Source organism: Schistocerca piceifrons, chromosome 3 (genome assembly GCF_021461385.2).
Source record: "Schistocerca piceifrons isolate TAMUIC-IGC-003096 chromosome 3, iqSchPice1.1, whole genome shotgun sequence".
NCBI lineage: Eukaryota > Metazoa > Arthropoda > Insecta > Orthoptera > Acrididae > Schistocerca > Schistocerca piceifrons.
In genome coordinates, this window is record NC_060140.1 from 152,520,188 (window position 1) to 152,540,635 (window position 20,448).

At 42.6% G+C, this 20,448-nt stretch overlaps 1 protein-coding gene across 2 annotated transcripts in view; it reads right to left on the reverse strand.

Moving 5' to 3' along the window:
* LOC124789803 (E3 ubiquitin-protein ligase HECW1) overlaps positions 1-20,448 on the reverse strand; it is a 209,438-nt gene that overhangs the window by 151,646 nt on the left and 37,344 nt on the right. For both annotated transcript variants that reach the window (XM_047257283.1, XM_047257282.1), the window contains one exon: positions 18,917-19,206. In XM_047257283.1, coding sequence (XP_047113239.1) covers positions 18,917-19,206 — 290 coding nt within the window. The remainder of the gene's footprint in view (positions 1-18,916; positions 19,207-20,448) is intronic.

The window sequence follows — 20,448 nt, forward strand, 5'->3', positions numbered from 1 at the left end:
TTATAGCTACATTGCGGATAGTTTTTGGCTTACCCTCTCATATTTTTGTGCAGTTGCAAAGACACCATCCGCTGTAGTTATTGGTCTTTTTTATTTGCAGTCGACTTCGGTCTTACATTACACCATCTTCAGAACTGTCTATCATACCTGGTGATCGTGTGGGAGGCGGGAGTTTATCATTATACACTACTGGGCATTAAAATTGCAACACCACGAAGATGACGTGCTACAGACGCGAAATTTAACCGACAGGAAGAAGATGCTGTGATATGCAAATGATTAGTTTTTCAGAGCATTCACACAAGGTTGACGCCTGTGGCAACACCTACAACGTGATGACATGAGGAAAGTTTCCAACCGATTTCTCATACACAAACAGCAGTTGACCGGCGTTGCCTGGTGAAACGTTGTTGTGATGCCTCGTGTAAGGAGGAGAAATGTGTACCATCACGTTTCCGACGTTGATAAAGGGCGGATTGTAGCCTATCGCGATTGCCGTTTATCGTATCGCGACATTAGTGCTCACGTTGGTCGATATCCAATGACTGTTAGCAGAATATGGAATCAGTGGGTTCAGGAGGAAATACGGAACGCAGTGCTGGGTCCCAACGGCCTCGTATCACTAGCAGTCGAGATGACAGGCATCTTATTCGCATGGCTGTAACGGATCGTGCAGCCACGTCTCGATCCCTGCGTCAATAGAAGGGGACGTTTGCAAGACAACAACTATCTGCACGAACTGTTCGACGACGTTTGCAGCAGGAAGGACTATGAGCTCGGAGGTGGTGTACCCAACGACGAACCTGGGTGCACGAATGGCAAAAGTCATTTTTTCGGATGAATCCAGGTTCTGTTTACAGCATCATGATTGTCGCATCCGTGTTTGGCGACATCGCGGTGACGCGCATTGGAAGCGTGTATTCGTCATCGGCATACTGGCGTATCACCCGGCGTGATGGTATGGGGCGCCATTGGTTACACGTCTCGGACACCTCTTGTTCGCATTGACGGCACTTTGAACAGTGGACGTTACATTTCAGATGTGTCACGACCCGTGGCTCTACTCTTCATTCGATCCCTGCGAAACCCTACATTTCAGCAGGGTAATGCACGTACGCATGTTGCAGGTCCTGTACGGGCCTTTCTGGATACAGAAAATGCTCGACTGCTGCACATTCTCCAGATCTCTCGCCAATTGAAAACGTCTGGTCAATGGTGGCCGAGCAACTGGCTCGTCACAATACGCCAGTCACTCCTGATGAACTGTGGCATCGTGTTGAAGCTGCATGGGCAGCTGTACCTGTACACGCCATCCAAGTTCTGTTTGACTCAATGCCCAGGCGTATCAAAGCTGTTATTACGGTCAGAGGTGGTTGTTCTGTGTACTGATTTCTCAGGATGTATGCACCCAAATTACGTGAAAATGTAATCATATGTCAGTTCTAGTATAATATATTTGTCCAATGAATACCCGTTTATCATCTGCATTTCTTCTTGGTGTAGCAATTTTAATGGCCAGTAGTCTAGAACACGGCTGGTTTCTGTTGCCGGATGTGTGGCGGTGCTGGGACGGCGTGGAGAGAAAACAATAAGGCAACAAGTACGTAAGTTGTTGGAGACTACAGGCGACGTTTTGTAGGGTCACGCGTCGCTCTGAGTGAAGATGAGCTGGCGTGGCGGAGCACGTAGCTCATCGTCTGATGGACGGCGTCGTTGGGCCCCGCCCATCGCTGCTTTGTATCTGCTCCGGGGTTGTAACGGCCGCTTTTCAGTCTCTGACCTTCGGCGACCCCCTGGAGGAGCGGTGCTTTGTTCCAGCGCGGGGGTGCGGCCTTTCCTCCGCTCTGGAAGAGTTTGGAAAGTCGCGTCCTCCTACGCCGCCGCCGCCGCAGTCGCCACCGACGTCCGACCGGACACCGCAACGCGTTGCGTAAGCAGAGCGCGTGCGCATGCGCGGTAGCTGCCGGCCAGAGAGGCGCCGCGGCACGCGCGCCGCATCCTCCCCGGACCATTGTCTCGGCGCGGCTAACGGAATCGCGAGTACGCTTCACAATCCCGGCGAGAGGAGCCGTGCGAACCCAAGGCCGCCACGCCGCGCAGCGCCGGACGCTGGTCTCGTGGGAGGGGCGTCTCTCCGCAACGGGATTATGCTGTACCTCCCGCCGCCACCACTACCACCGCTCCGGCCAGCCACAAATCTTACAACAATCGAAGCCCCGTTGGAGTCAGGCTTCCATCTCCACGGACTCGATTGTTTTCTTACTCGCCCCTTTACAGATACCATTCCATCAGAAATGCCTAGTCTTGTTTTTCGACTGTTATGTAGCAGGGATGACACCTTCAGCTGTATTTATAAACTACTGGCCATTAAAATTGCTACACCAAGAAGAAATACAGATGATAAATAAACGGGTATTCATTGAAAATATATATAATACTAGAACTGGCATGTGATTACATTTTCATTCAATTTGGGTGCATAGATCCTGAGAAATCAGTACCCAGAACAACCACCTCTGGCCGTAATAACGGGCTAGATACGCCTGGACATTGAGTCAAACAGAGCTTGGATGGCGTGTACAGATTCAGCTGCCCATGCAGCTTCGACACGATATCACAGTTCATCAAGAGTAGTGACTGGCGTATTGTGACCATTGACCAGACGCTTTCAATTGGTGAGAGATCTGGAGAATGTGCTGGCCAGGGCAGCAGTCGAACATTTTCTGTATCCAGAAAGGCCCATACAGGACCTGCAACATGAGGTCGTGCATTATCCTGCTGAAATGTAGGGTTTCGCAGGGATCGAATGAAGGGTAGAGCCACGGGTCGTAACACACCTGAAATGTAACGTCCACTGTTCAAACTGCCGTCAATGCGAACAAGAGGTGACCGAGACGTGTAACCAATGTCCCATACCATTACCCCGGGTGATACGCCAGTATGGCGATGACGAATACACACTTCCAACGTGCGTTCATCGCGATGTCGTCAAACACGGATGCCACCATCATGATACTGTAAACAGAACCTCGATTCATCCGAAAAAATGTCTTTTTGTCATTCGTGCACCCAGGTTCGTCGTTGAGTACACCATCGCAGGCGCTCCTGTCTGTGAAGAAGCGTCAAGGGTAACCGCAGCCATGGTCTCCGAGCTGATAAGTCCATGCTGCTGCAAACGTCGTCGAACAGTTCGTGCAGATGATTGTTGTCTTGCAAACGCCCCCGTCTGTTGACTCAGGGATCGAGACGTGGCTGCACGATCAGTTACGATGCTTGTCATCTCGACTGCTAGTGATACGAGGCCGTTGGGATTCAGCACGGCGTTCCGTATTACCCTCCTGAACCTACCGATTCCATATCCTGCTAAAAGTCATTGTCTCTCGACCAACGCGAGTAGCAATGTCGCGATACGATAAACTGCAATCGCGATAGGCTACAATCCGCCCTTTATCAACGTCGGAAACGTGATGGTACGCATTTATCCTCCTTACACGAGGCATCACAACAACTTTTCACCAGGCAACGCCGGTCAACTGCTGTTTGTGTATGAGAAATCGGTTGAAAGCTTTCCTCATGTCACCACGTTGTAGGTGTCGCCACCGGCGCCAACCTTGTGTGAATGCTCTGAAAAACTAATCATTTGCATATCACAGCATCTTCTTCCTGTCGGTTAAATTTCGCGTCTGTAGCACGTCATCTTCGTGGTGTAACAATTTTAATGGCCAGTAGTGTATTTCGCCTATGGGTGTTATAAGGTGTACATCAAGTTCGAAAACACTCCAGACGGTTGCAGAAATGTAGTTCACCCTCGACAGAGGTGACTTACAATACTCTCTCGAGTACAGCTTGTCAGTCTGGGACCAATAATGTAACTACGGTATGGCAGTTGGGGCATGTGTCCTGATCGCCTTTTCCGGAAAGGGGCAGTTTTGCGAAAGGCTAGAAAGAATGAAGAACGACAAAGGAAAAGGGGAAGAGGGAGGAGGAAGTAGAACAAGGAGCAGTGGAGGGGAAGATGTATTGGAAGGGGACAATAAGGAGATTTCGTACTGGACTGCGTTGAGCTACAGTTCCATAAGATCTATCTTGCCTTGGACGTTGAGTGTTGCTCGTCGGTGTCGGATCCGTACCAGGTCGGGTTGACGGAGGAGATAGAGAAGATCCAAAGAAGAGCGGTGCGTTTCGTCACAGGGTTATTTGGTAAGCGTGATAGCGTTACGGAGATGTTCAGCAAACTCAAGTGGCAGACTCTGCAAGAAAGGGGCTCTGCATCGCGGTGGAGCTTGCTGTCCAGGTTTCGAGACGGTGCGTTTCTGGATGAGGTATCGAATATATTGCTTCCCCCTACTTATACCTCCCGAGGAGATCACGAATGTAAAATTAGAGAGATTCTAGCGCGCACGGAGGCTTTCCGGCAGTCGTTCTTCCCGCGAACCATACGTGATTGGAACAGGAAATGGAGGTAATGACAGTGGCACGTAAAGTGCCCTCCGCCACATACCGTTTGGTGGCTTTCGGAATATAAATGTAGACGTACACTCTTGTTTCTGTATGTCTACCCTTGCGCCAGGAGATCTGGGGGACTACGGCCGTTCATTATGGTAAGAAAATGATACACCTACAGCCGTCCTTATGTTGTCATTTAGTGTGTAGCTGCCAGTTTCGACGCTTCAATGCGCTATCTTCAGGCCTTAGTTGATGTTGAAGGAGATATGAGAATCGCAGATGATGCTGTTGCCTATACCAAAGTAGCAACGCCAGAAGATGTAAGAATTTGTAGAACGACCTGCAGAGAACTGATGAATGGTGCAGACTCTAGCAGTTGAACCTGAACGTAAATAAATATAATATATTGTGCATACATAGGAAAAGAAATCCACTACTCTACAGCTACACTATTGATGACAAACAGCTGGAGACAGCGTCTGCCGTAAAATATCTTGGCGTAACTGTCCAGAGCAACCTTAAGTGGAATGACTACATAAAACAGATAGTGAGAAAAACAAACGCCAGACTCAGATTCATCGGAAGAATCTTAAGGAAATATAACTTCTCCACGAAAGAAGTGGCTTATAAGGCGCTTGTTCGCCCGATTATTGAGTACTGCTCATCCATCTGGGATCCCTATGAGGTAGGACTGATAGAGAAGATAGAGAAGGTCCAACGAACAGCAGCGCGTTTCGTCAAGGGATCAACGCTGGTCCTTTCACACGTGTTTCGGAGCACACAACTCAGCATTCATTGGTGAACATTGGGCTCCCCAGCAGACATACCCTAAATACGATTATTCCCATGTTGTCCAAACGATTCCAATGGGGATGGGATCATCGACGTTAGACTGTGGAAGAATGGAAACAAGTCGTCTGGGCGGATGAACCAGTTTCTTGTTCCAGCAGGTCGATGTTCGTGTTCCTAGGTTTCCATCGGACTCGCGGTAGTGATCGAAAGCACGATAAGACGTGAACGTGAAACTACCTGCGTCCCTTCATGCTTGATGTATTCCCCGAGAACGGTGGCATTTTCCAACAGAATAGCCGTCAATGTCTCACAGCCAGAATCGTGCTACAGTGAGTTGAGGAGCCTGTTAGCCAACTCACGTTGATGAATGACCAAATTCGCCTAATCTTAACACGATGAAACACATCTGGAACGCTATCGAGCGACAATTCAGCGCCCAAAAATGCGTAAACTGGTGCTATTTACCTCCCGAAATCTACCAAGGACTTTTCGAATCCATGCCACACAAAATCGCTACTGTATTACATACCAAAAGTAGACTATCACTCTGTTAAGCAGCTGGTCATAATGTTTTGGTTCATCAGCGTACACCTCGCGAGATGACCACGACAGAGAAATCAGAGTAGTTAGGATTCCCGATAGTTGTTCGTCTCCCGCACCACCTGCAGACGGAAAAGGAAAGAAGTAATCTCCACTACGCACCGTAAGGTTGCTTGTGGAGTACAGATGTAGACGTGAAGAGGGGTGGGAGCACCCATTTCCGATTCCTACACACGATCATGTTACTGGCGCCTGTAGCAGCGTAAGACCAGTTTTTGTTGGCTCCTCATTTGTAATTGGAGGCTGACCATGTAGGGTATGTCGCCCGTATGGACAGTGCCAGGACACTCGACAAGTGAAGCCGGACTGGCGCCAAGCTGGCTTCGTGCGAGGAATCAGTAAGCAGGTGCTACTTGTCAGTAAATGACTCATCCCAGTACGAGGCAAGGGCGAGTGGAAGTGGTTTGCACACTTCCAGGAGCTGCAATTTCTGGAGAACGAAGATCTTTAATCGTTTCCACGCAAAGTGATCGGACGTCGTTAAGTTCGAACGCTGTAACTGATAACCTTACGGTCAATTCGAGTATACGAGATTTTATCCACATTCTTTTGTTTTAATGAGGATAAGGGCGCTGATAACCTCGCCGTTGAGAGCCCATAAGCTCCACCCACACACTCAGTTCACCTTATGACATCTGTTCGATACGCCATGACTGCTGAAGAATTTTAATCGTCCGTGTGGTCTGGAAAGGACACCACATTGCCTCGTGAGGACCTTCTTGAAAACACAAGGGGCGACATTGCGACTACAAGTGCGGTAAAAGCTTTCACTAGACTTGGGGTTCACGTGCCAGTTTTATCTTCGACCACCCGATTACTAGGTTGTTTACTTATTCTAATTTTTTATTAAACTGGTAATTTCATAAAATCTATCTACTAAAAAAGTTATTTTATTTACATGTCTTATGCCTTTGTTCTACTCAACTAAATCTAGGCATCCTTTGGACTGTCGCCAGTTAGCTTAATGACCTAGATAACTATCCATTCGAGTATTTTCAGATGTCACATCTTTCCCCACCTCCATGCCCTCACATATGGATTCTACAAATTTCATACCCCCCCCCCCCCCCCCCGGGCATTTTAATCAATATATTTTTAGTTTTTCTCGTCTCGTGTAGGTTTCCAGAGTATTGGGCGCCAAGTTCAATTCTTCGTATTCCGTTGTTTCTCCATCCTTTCCTCTGCTCAATTCATTTTGAACCTGTTTTCTTGTCTTTCCTGCATTGCTATATTTCTATCTGTAATATTTGTAAAACCGGCGCTATACGACTGACTGCTGCTACACGCCTTTTTTTATTGTTTGTTTTAGGCCTGCATTGGACCACTCTAGTCAATTATACAAATGCTTATACAAAAAGTTGTTATTATTCAATAACACGATTCAGTTCAATAATAATTCAATAGTACAATTCAATAACACAATAAAAAAAGTTTATTTCCTGACACAATAATAACAGAACCAGTACGTGCACGCGTCGACCGTCCATTGCACTCAGTAGCGCTGGAAGCAGAAAAATGGAGGCTCCAAAAGAAGACCAAAGGAGTGTAGTGCCTTTTCTGACAGAGGAAGAAGTGCGTGGAACGAAAATCCATCAAAGAATTGCACAAGTGCACGAAAAGCACTGCACGTCCGTTGGGACGGTCAAGGCGTGGCGCAAGCAATTCAAGGAAGAACCAGTGTCTTTGGCCGATGACGGAAAAACTAGATCAGCACACGGCATTGACGATATTACTAACCAGCAGGTGGGTGCCCTCATTATTGAAGACCAGCGAGTGGCGAGTTACCATTGCCCCAACGAATGAGCGTCGGAACGGCAACGGACATAGAGTGTTCTACAAACACTTGTGCCATTCCTCGACGAATTTCCTTTCCACGCACTCCTTTCGCTGTTATGAAACGCACTACGCCCATTTGCTCTTCTTTTGAAGCTTCCATTTCTCTGTTTTCAGCACTACTGAGTGCAGTGGACGGTCGACGAGTGCATGTGCTTGATCCATCGTCACGTGGATGTGCGTCTGTGTCCCTCTAGCGGCGAGTGCGGAAGTCTCAGGGGTCGTACAGGGACCGCGCCTTCTTCCGTAGACAATGGCAGTACGATCTATTCACCGGTTTTCATTTTACAGCCTCTGGCACGTTTCTTTTTCAATGGCCCTAATAATATTTTAGAACACTAAATACGTTTTCTATGTCCTACGTAACGTTTTATAAAGGTTTTTATTCTTTTCCATTTTTATCTAAAAATATTTGAGAAGATGAACGTAACTGAATCAATAAATAAGTAAATAAATAAATAAAATTTACTGTCTCAAAAGAAAGAAACTGTGGCGACAAGAGACCCTAAGCACCCCTAGATGTGGGATGGGAACTCTGGAACTCTTGAAGCTCGCTTCCCACGCCCGGGTTCCCGGGTTCGATTCCCGGCGGGGTCAGGGATTTTCTCTGCCTCGTGATGACTGGGTGTTGCGTGATGTCCTTAGGTTAGTTAGGTTTAAGTAGTTCTAAGTGCTAGGGGACTGATGACCAAAGCTGTTAAGTCCCATAGTGCTCTGAGCCATTTGAACCATTTTGAACTCTTGGAGCACAACATTTACTTCAGGCTACTGTCCAGTACTGCAAGCAGCGGCGAAACTGTGCCCTTTGATACACAACATTTCTGTGAATACGCGTAGGCCAGTAGTTCGAGGGACGGCTTTTGTGACCGGGTTGTTCTAAGCACTTCAGTTCGGAACCGCGCTACTGCTACGGTCGCAGGTTCGAATCCTGCCTCGGGTATGGATGTGTGTGATGTCCTTAGGTTAGTTTGGTTTAAGTAGTTCTAAGTCTAGGGGACTGATGACCTCAGATGTTAAGTCCCATAGTGCTCAGAGCCATTTGAACTAGTTCGAGTAATGCATACGGTTACTATGTCGGAGAAGTCGTCGAGTGACATTAATTTGGTGGCGAACGTCTTTTCTTCATTTATTCAAGGAGCAATAAAGGCGCCGTCAGCCGAAGTAATAAAAGAGTTACTCATTACTCGCGCAAACAATGTTGACACTCGGCGCGGTGGCTGATGGGCCCAACTGTAAATGGGAAATGCCTTTACGGTCGCTTTCATCAGCCACCGCGCCGAGCGTCAACTTTGTTTGCTCGTGTAATACACACCTCTTGTAATAGATATGCATTGTAATGTGACATAAGCGTGTAATAGCAAATATCGCTGCAATGTAAATACCTATTACTGAATGAGAGGACTCAGGCGTTACGGGTGCAGCTGGGAACAAATACCTCTTTGGCAATCCAAATTTCGGCGGTTATCTGTTGTTTCCCTCCATAAGTAAAGGCAAATCCCAGGGCGGAGATATGGTTCCTTTGAAAAGACCATGCGATATCCTTCACAGCTTCCACTACTTCGACGTTCGACAGTCATCTTTCCGTTCTGATACCAGTTTTAGATTATTTGTATTCTATTCAGAGATCATTTAGGGAGACAGTTTGAAGCTCATATCTTTGCTATGACATCCCATTCAGCTGTTACGAAAGAGACGACACGACCAACCGATAGCATACTTTCCAACTTGATAGCACGGTTTCCTCAGTTTTTTAATGGTCGTCGCCAACGAAAGGACGTTTCTGACAAAAACTTCTCTTTGTGATTGTTTCATGACCAGCTCAGGAGAAGAGGTGAGCTGTTACATGTAATTGTGGTGTTCCTAGTCTTTATTGAAAGCTTTCAACACCTGCTTTATTATTGTTGTGGACGCTTCATTCGTACGACTTGAATAAAATATATGATCAACCTTACATTATCTAAAGAAAGAGAGATTTTATGCGTATATGAAACGGGATCATTTATTTACGGAATGGAAGGATAGACCACAGACATGAAAAATTATCCGTCTTGTTTGCGTCTATAGAGACATGGACTTCGACAGGATATTAAACCCTGTCTTCCATTCATAATAAATATTATTTCAAGCTCACTGAAAATAAATTACAAATATACAAAATGAGAGGTAAATACGCTAACAATGTCAGATTGATTCACACCATCCATGACGATCAATTTATTGCATATGGAAGGCGTCTGTAGGAAACGTGTCAATCAAACTAGTGAGAAAATGAAACTAGTTGAGGGGAACCAGCGTGAAACTATTTTAGAGTTTTCATACAGTTATTAATGTTTTACTTTCTGCTGCCGAACTGGGTAATATCGACGTAAGCTTGGCTAGAGTTTTAATTCCACTTCCGTAATCATACAACTGTGTTAAAAAAAAAATCTGCTGCAAACGACAGCTCTAGCACAAGCTTAACTTTATTTTAAAAATAACGTTCTAATTTTCCAGACAAATTCTGGAGTTCCAGGTTCTTGCAACCTCCGGCACGAGTTTAAAGCTAGCGCATCTGGCAGTATGCCTACCCAGACTTTTAACCTTATCAGTAGTTATTAAACACTGATGCTCATTTGGTCAGCGTGACGAGTCGGCGTGGAATTTGCCTGCGGGGACGCGAAACAACGAAAAGTTTCCCACTGTAGCTAGAAAGATTTGAAACATGTGAATTTGATATCCTTCACTTTACAGTCAGAACTAACGAATATTCAAGTAAGCCTTCAGTCGATATTGGGAAGCTGAGTGAACTGCATCTCAACCTATCCCGCTCTGAAAAAATTTGAAGCAATCGCTAGTAATAAAACATGAGACCTCAGTAGCCAGGGCCACGTTCAATCAGAAGAACGTAAAAAAAACAATGGTGCAATATTTTGTCGTGTTTTACGCCAAAAGGTGTTTAGTGCTGTAACCTGAAGTGAAATTATGCCTAAAACATCCTTGTCAAACACAGGAACTCCTGGAAAATATGTATGCAGACGACATTTCCAGCAGAAAAGCAGACAAAAGTTGGCATTAACGATGTTTTAAATGAGAAAATGAAAAAAAGTATGGTAAAATAAGTATTTTACGCATTTTTAGCACCTGCAAAGAGAGATTTGAAACACATTTTTCAATTAAGCTGAGATGTTTCTCAGGGTGATTAGAAACTGAAACATATTATTTTTATCTATTACTCAGCGTAAATTCATTTAACGACAAGGGTTTTGGATTGTCTATGAAACTTTGACGCTGATACTTATTCGTTTGTATCGGGAATTGGTTTACTTACGTATTTACAAAAGAACTTTGTAATGGCTAAATACAAATGCCAATAAATAAAAATAATAACAAATAAAATAATTGTATTTCTATGCCAATATTCGGTAATTTCCAAGGAAGACGCATTTTTTTAAACAGATGATGGGTGCATAGTACTGACAGCTATTAAAATAGACAGCAAATGCTGATACTTGTTATTCGCTCCGATAAATTATTTTTTGACACATCTGCATTGTACTAGATGAGTAATTGCACTGTGGCATTTTTTTCTGAAGCGGGATGGTTTTACCGACATGGATATCATCTTTCTTCGAATATTATAATCGTATACCTTGTAGTATTTATGTGAATGAGCATGGCCTACTGCGCAGTTAGTAAACTGAAATTATCACAAACGCTGTTTGTTTACTTATGACGTTATATTCAACATTAATGTTACACTTATTTGTCCTATATTTATACATTTATTTATCAGTAATAATTAGTTATAACTGTTGCTTCTACAGATGCAAGTCGAAATACCTCAAAGGACGAAAAGTCACTTTTCACAGGTAAGTACCATAAAGGTATAATTAAGTCACACTAGTAAGAGGCGCTTTATGGGTTGGAAAATATCGACGCCTACTGATTGTGAGTAAAGAGTTCATATCGTAGGGTTAACTTCTGTGGCTATTGCCACATGTTTATAAGACAAGCGACAGGTAAGTTAGGTAGTTGGGAGTGCGATGCCATTCAGTTCGTTCATTGTACACAAATTTCGAGCACTTTTCATCTGCAGATAAGATGTACATATATATAATAGTCTGAGTCATTGCCTCCGAATTACACTAATTTCCAAACCACTGATTCGTAGGGCCTCAGCGATCCGTCGCATGCGATATGGCACGCAATCGGTCGTCGCATCGACCGCGCACACATGATCGATTTACCAAACAATTTCAACCAGTAATACGTGCTCCCCTGTATTCGTCTTTAGAGAAATTGTGCTAAGGAAAATAACTGCTATGTTTAGCTGATGTTGCAGTTCATCTCCGCATCCCCACGAATAGATACAAAAATAAATTTAAAAATGTTGGAATTATAATTTATCAAAATTGTTTTGAAACACTTTTCTTGTGAACTGTAGGTCACTTCACAGAATAAGTTACATTTTTTCACTGACGCCACGTAGGTTGTGTACTTCTTTCCAGTGTGCTAATAATTCATTTTTTTCACTTATTAGCCCGCAATTCTTTTTTCATTCATTAGCTCCATTGTTTACCTGTAACTATTTACACCATTTGTTTGAAATCTCGACGTGTCTAACATGTTGTCAGTAGCAGGACTGCCAATTACCGCAACTGTTCATATAAATTGTACGAGGGAGAGCTGGTTTATATACAGGGAATAGGGATTTGAGTATAGCTGTGTCACTATAATAAAACTGCCCTAAACATTTAAATTAAAAGATACACTTAATACTACTGTATGTCGTTCTGTTCATAAGTTAAAAACTTTAATATCGGGAGTAATTGTTGGTTAAAAAAGTCCAAAATCAGATGGAGCTCAGTATTGTGTCTGTTAATATAAACTTCCCATTAGTGATACTTCTACAGCATAAGCTTCAAAACACTGATCACTGCAAAATCATGGGAAGGGGTTGGAGGTATTTATTTGGTACCGTTGCGTTTCTTCAAATGTATGGCAACTCTGCCTTTAGCTTCATTTCCCAGACTGGTTCGTGATTTCTAAATAACTATAAACTCCAACGTAAAGTTTTTACTCATTGTCACACATTGTTACTAACCAGGCAGCAGCCATATTGCGTGCTCGAATAACGTGTGAGTTCCATCAGATTGCCTGGAATTTCCATGGGAAATGCGACCGATCGCTGCGATTTCCTCCCACCCCCATAACACACACACACGTGCGATCTACGAAGCGATCGATCGCTCATGCGACGGATCACAGCGATCCGTCGTTCGTGTGTGGGGTATAAAGACGTATCTAGTTAACAGCTGTTCACTAGCGATACTATGGAGAGCAATAGCTATTTGCTGCCTCCAATTTCATATGGATCTGTATGGCCACCATCTACAATGCACTGTGAATAAATGCAGAGCTTGGACAACACTTTGTAGTGCTCCGCCATATTAGCGGTATGTTTGAAAGATGTCTGCCTGGATGTACTAGCGTTTTAACGACACTGAAAAGCTGGTGAGCGTTTGTGGACGACCGTACGCCCGCATCCTAGTCATGTTACTTGGAGTCAATGTACGGTATGTTGGTGATCAAAATATATTTCTGAATATCTCACTTCATTGATATTTCTACTTTGTGTCATATATTCATGTTTTGATTTTTTGATTCTGCGTGACGGAAACTGTAACTCCAATCCAAACATGTGTGGTAAACCACCGCCTTATGCTTGTATCACGAGCAAGTAACGTCAGTGGTAACCACAGTGATAGAGAATATTGTTTCTTTGGTAGTAACATGCTTGCAGGTGCATCATTCTGTATCAAGTCTTTTTCGTATATTTCAATTTATTTTCAAAGAAATTTCCGTGTCATCTGTTTTTAACGTGAAAAACTGATTTTTCCTAAATGATGAAAGACTGTGGTAGTGATCGAGATGCCCGCGTCGAGAATGAATCCAGATAACTTCTGACACTAGCTTCGTCAGGACAAGTAACCGTTAATGTCGTTAAGACTACTGACCACCAGGACAAAGGTGGAAGAGTGCGAAGCAGCAGCTGTGCCCGCATAGCCACCATCTGCCGTTGCTTCTGCACCTGCCGCACCACATAACTCCGCTATACTAAAGTCACACTGCCTCGTAAAATTCGTGCGGTCGATAATTGGTGCCATTTCCTTGAATCTGTGCGATCGTTCGCCCCGCCTACCTGGGGAAACAAGCCCATTTAAATGTAAATAATGAGATTCTTTAACGTAACAGACCGTCGACTCCATCAAATCATACGATTTCGAATATTGTTATGCAGCCTAAGCGTACAGAGGAGATACTTTTCCCCAGCAAAGAAAGCTGCAAGGGAGAGGGGGTATCAATGGTGATGTTTCAGTCTGATGTCAGGACAGTAATAAGTGAATGATACTTCATTCTACAAGCTCCAAGCAGAGATAGTCATATCTGTAAATAATTTGCCCAATTATTTCTCTCATTAGTTAAAAACTTACAGTATAGGCTATTCCAGTCGGACAAATTTAGCTGTAAGAACTCTGCTCGTTTCCTATTCTGTTCCACTTCTTAAACTGCTAGTGTCAATAATTTTCACGTCCAAGAAATCATTAAGTTGGTACAATTTACTTTGCTTCTCGTCACTAAATTAAAGTTATTGGCATTCTTGACTGGAGACATATTGGTATATTTCCTTTGCGTAAAACGAGTATGTTCATGATAAGTGTAGGTGGCTGATGAGAGCATGTGGAGTTTTAAATAATGTCTTGTGTTGCTAATGAAATTGCTTGGACAGCTGTGTGTGTTAGCACACTGCTTCTGTGATTTGGGGAGGCACACCAGCCTTGAATGAATTCGCCCAGCGGATAAATGTTGGGGACTGATGTGCCATCCAGCCTGAATGAGGTTTTAGGTGTTTTCTCACACCCAACTAGGTAAGTACCGTGCTGGTACCCCCATCCCACATCAGCCGCACAATTTGCAGACATTTAGAAAATGTTCCCACACATTCACTTAGGATAACATTAGATGCAGACAGATGAAGGACACACATTGCTTCCTGGGGAAAAGGGGTGGATGTAGGAAGGACGTTGGGCCACCTTCTACCACTAACATTGTCAAATCCAAAAATTAACATGCTGACCCCATGAAGACCCAGGATAAAGGCCAGATAAAAGTAGTAGTTTGGGTTACTAATGCTAACGAGAGAGAAGTGAGTGGGAGAATCCCATGCTGGCATGTAGCCTACTACTCTTGAATACTACCAAAGATACCACCAAGAGCAACATCACCATCCAATGGACTGACAACCATGAACATTGTCACGTGTCCTTATTTCGTGTGACACTGTTGAGCGATCTGGAATTTAACTCAAGGCAGTGGTGCAAAGTTTGAGGATTAAGAGCTTTACATCACCATCTCTTCTCCCGTTCCTGACCAAATACTGGTGAAGAACATTTCTTCCATATCTAAGATTTGAACTGCCTACCTCCTGAGTCAAGCACCACTACTCAGTGTGTGTCAGTGACCTCAGCTACACAGCTTAAGTTCTTCTGTCGTTAATCTTACTATACAGCAGTCTGCGGTAACATGCTGCAGACAGAAAAAAAAATTATTGGTTTGCACAAAGTAAGGAAATGGGCTATATCTGGTGACTATCTACAATTATCATTATGTATTGCTCCAGACACCTTGGTAGACTAACAATATCTTCAAAATATATTTAACTCAAAGTATCTAGCAAGTACCACAATACAGTCTTAATGTAACACAGATGTCATCAAAACAGTAATAGGATATAAGTAGTAATGGTAGTAGTTGTAGTAGCAGCAGCTTTATGTATCCGCAGCTGTATGTATCCGTAGGTTACTTCGACAACAATATTGGGCCTATAGGTTATTTGCTTCACTGTGTCTGCCTGTCAGTTTTTGTAATCCAAGCTAGTCAGTTCTTATCTTTGTCATTTACAAGCCAGTGACAGTGGTAACTGTCCTTAATGGTAACACCTCGAGTGGGTTGACACAGAGGTTATGACATTAAACCTGCATTCGGAAGAATGGCAATTCAAATCCTCATTCGACAATCCTGATTTAGGTTTTCTATGGTTTTTTTGAAAAGACACTGCCAATTTCCTTCTCAGATCTGAATGTGTAATCTAACCTGACATGTTAAACCTTAATTTTCCTTCCTTCTTAGTGGTAACAGTTTCACCCAAATGTAAATCCTCATGGTCAACTACTGGCACATTGGCCTGTAGAAGACCAGTATTTATCTGGTCCATTTTCAACACACTGACATAGAGTTGAAAGCATGTTGGATAAAGACCACACTGAAATACACCATCTAACCTCTATGTTCACACAAGCAGCCATCAGGAACATGATATCAGGTCAACAACTCCTAAAAATGCCAATGTAGATCTGCTAATGCAACACAAGAAGCTCAGAACATACAATTGCTTCCTTTTTGTTGAGCAATGTCCAGTAAGTTGGAACATTTTTAAACAGATACGAGATTGCAATGGTTTTTGACCCATTTTCGTTGTGCCCTATGTAGAATGGACATGACATCAGAGTTCCAGATATTTATAATAACTTCGACGAATGCCATAGCAGATGTGACATAGTCTATTGGAACAGTTTCATAGTGCTCCAATGAATACCAGTGCAACCTCAAGTACAAAACAGCTTTTGGACCAATATGGAATATGGTCTATGATTCAAAATTACTGGGGCTCAATCTTCAAGGGGGCCATGGAAATAAAACTCAATAGTGGTACAGGCTACGCACTCAGTAATGCATGGAAGAGAGCTCTCGATACAGATAGATTACAGTTTAATAAGAGTTATAAAACTGGGGCACGAATTATCATTCGTGCTAATACAATCTTCGGTCACAGGAAGCACAACAACCATATTCTCATGGGATTCCCATAATTTCTATGACAATCAATTCAATTCATGACACGGAAGATTAAGAACATTCTTGAAAGTTACCTTCTAGAGTGGTAAGTTTACTGCATATTTCATGCAAGAAATCACAATGAAAGTTCTTATGGTTTAACTTTACACTTCACTTTTCGTCCACAATTAAGTAGGAAAGATATGGAATGGTAGGGAAAAAGTATGTCTCCTATTTTCCACCTTTTACACTTTCCTCCCACCAAAAGTTTTACAAATAAGAAAATTAAACAAGCTGTTATTATTTTTGGATCTATCTTTAGTTCTGTTGAAGTTTCTTCTTCTCAGCAATCGTTAAGTAAATGCTTGTTTATAGTCCAACAGTTAAGTATAAAGCCCTCTTGTATCTCAAATATTACTTACATTTCACTCCCAGATTTCAGTCTTGTACTGATCACATTAGACTTTGAGTAGCGTCACAGCTTTATGAAAATGACATGAAGTGTGTTCTGACTAACTCAAATCAACGGGATGTGTTGCAACAGCCAACAAACAAAAGGATTTATAAATTACACAGTACAATGTTTTGCAGGAATACAATACTCTGCTGTTGAATAATGAAAGTGTTGAGTCATTGACAGGAACATAAAAACAAATGAAAACTTTATTCCTAAATTATTATTACCGAGAAGTGAACAAGAAAGGGCTATATAATTTTGTTGAGAAAAAACTGACAATTTTTTTTATAGCTTGGAGGATAATTAACATAAAATCAAACTCTAAACTACTATCAAAAATACATATTGTCTAACAGAAATCGAGTGTTGAATATAAAGTGTAAGGGTACAAACTCTTTGTGTCATTCCAGTCTACATAAGGAAAGCAAGTTGATACTTTTTCAGTTACAGAACCATGATACATTATTATTAATATTGGTTCTATTACATTGTGAATATCAAAGTTTCCTCTGAGTCGTGGAGCAACGGTAGCGCTCTATAGACAAATTTGGACAACAGGTGCAGGCTGTAGGTTCCAGTTGGTCAAGTGGCTGGATCGAGGTTTTGAAAGAATAGACAAAGAGAAAGTGCAATGATGACTTTGATTGAAAGTAATAGCATTGAAAAGAAGCTATTGGAAAACAGCTGAAAAAGTTGAAAACAAGTAAGTTGCCCGGCCCAGATGGAATCCTAATTAAGTTTTAGAGAAAGTGCTCTTCGGCATTGCCCCATACTTAGCTTGCGTTTATTGTGAAATCGTGAATCACCAAGCAGAAAGTCCCATGTGACTGGAAAAATTCAGTCTGCCTTTTCTAACACAGTATCCTGTAAACCCCAGATGAATTTGAAAGAGGTAGATAATGTATCCTTAGATTTCTGGAAATCATTTGCCACACTGCAGACTGTTAACGAATATTCAAACAGACAGATTCTCCAATATGTGAGCGGCTCAGACTTTTTAAACATTAGAACCCAGTACATTGTCCGAGACAATGACTGTCCATCAGAAACTGGGAGCGCCCCAGGGAAATGTAATAGGATGACTCTTGTTCTCTATACATAACCAGTCTGATGGATAGGATGAGCGGCAGTCTATGATTGTTTGCTGATGGTTCTGTAGTGTATGGGAAAGTGTTATCTCTGAATTATTGTAGGAGGATAGAGAATGACTTTGATAGAATATCTATTTGATGTGATGAATGGTAACTTGTTCTGTTGTGGAAAAATGTAAGTTAATGAAGTTCATCAGGAAAAACAATGTTGTGATGTTCGAAATCAGTGTTAGTGGTGTACTGTTTGACAGAGTCATGTCAATTCTGTATCTAGACCTAACACTGCAAAGCAACATGAAATGGAACAAACACGTAAGATCAGTTGTAGGAAGGGTAAATGGTCAACATTCATTTGTTGGGAGAGTTCTAGGAAAGTGTAGCTCATCTCTTAAGGAGACTACGTACAGAACATTAGTGCAATACATTCTTGAGTACTGAACAAGTGTTAGGGACCCCACCAGGTCGTATTTAAGGAAGACACCAAAGCAATTCAGAGACGTGCTGCTAGATTTGTTACGGGTAGTTTTGATCAACGTGCAAGTATTATGGAAGTGCTCCATGACTTCTCATCCTGTCAAAAGCTTGCATATATATTTTCTGTAGCTGATGAGAGACTGTGTAAGGAAATGCTAGTTCTTTTGTATAAGTAATAATACTTACATTTGCCAAGGGCCATTAAAAAAAGGCTTGGAAATCTGAACAATTATGAGTTCACTAGAGCTTTTGAATGCAAACTGCTGCAATAGGAGCTACAATTGCATTCTGGTATTGCATTATATATAGAACAGACATGTCTCCCATACTGTGTTAAAGCTATTCTTACCTGAGTAGAATGGTGAGGTCTATGTCATCACTTAAACGATCCAGTGCTTGTGTGCCATCAACACGAACAGCATTGACTTTGTCACGCAAAGCTTGTGAAGTTCCCATGGCTGGATGTCTCTCCTTCAGGATGTCGACAATGTTTGGCTGTCGTAAGAAAGCTACCACTTTCTCATTGTAAGCAGTTGGAATTTCAGGTGTTGGCATAACACGAGCGATACTTGCAGCATTTAGGCCAAGGTTTGGCCCACAGAGGCAACTCACAGGTGGTCGTGGTGGTGGAATAGGTGCCTGTAAACCATGCAGTACAATTTTATTCCTGTTCAGTTTTCATAAAACTGTTGATGTAATGCAAAATTATGTTTGCTGCAAAACAAAGTAGTGATGTTGCATATGTTTGCTACAATATGCATGCAATCAACGAGCTGGTTATTTTGGTAAATATCAGTGAAAGAACGAACGAAAGTGAGGTTTAAATGGGGAGGATGTTATGGGCAGGAAGAAAATGCATGATATGAATTTTAACATTTTAAATGTACACTCTTTTAATTTTTAAGAATACTGTGTCCTTACAGTGAAAAACAGCTGATGTTTTAAAAGGAAAATTTTAACAGCTGAATGACTCAAAAGATCTACTTGAAGCACTTATTCTCTGGTACATCATTAGTTTCTCCATTACAATTTCTCCTCACTCCTGTTTTCATCTGGCTCAGCAACTGTTGTTCATGTCCTATTCATGATGTTGAAACTATGTTGTCCAGTTTACATCACAATTATCTTTCAACTCATAAACATTAATTCTTACTCATTGGCAATCCTAAATCCGAGAGTTGAGAAATATCTGACTAGACTCGTACAATTTTTCACCAAATATTTAAGCTAGAACACGGGAGCATGAAAAATGTAGTCATACTGAAAATGTGTGTGTGTGTGTACAGAATTAAGCTCATTTTGGCAAAGAAAAGATAGTTTTCTGCTGAATTGAGAACAAAGTGTTCAAGTGTCACCATCATCATCATCATCATCATCATTTAAGACTGATTATGCCTTTCAGCGTTCAGTCTGGAGCATAGGCCCCCTTATAAAATTCGTCCATGATCCCCTATTCACTGCTAACATTGGTGCCTCTTCTGATGTTAAGCCTATTACTTCAAAATCATTCTTAACTGAATCCAGGTACCTTCTCCTTGGTCTGCCCTGACTCCTCCTACCTTCTACTGCTGAACCCATGAGTCTCTTGGGTAACCTTGCTTCTCCCATGCGTGTAACATGACCCCACCATCTAAGCCTGTTCGCCCTGACTGCTACATCTATAGAGTTCATTCCCAGTTTTTCTTTGATTTCCTCATTGTGGACACCCTCCTGCCATTGTTCCTATCTACTAGTACCTGCAATCATCCTAGCTACTTTCATATCCGTAACCTCAACCTTGTTGATAAGGTAACCTGAATCCAACCAGCTTTCGCTCCCATACAACAAAGTTGGTCGAAAGATTGAACGGTGCACAGATAACTTAGTCTTGGTAGTGACTTC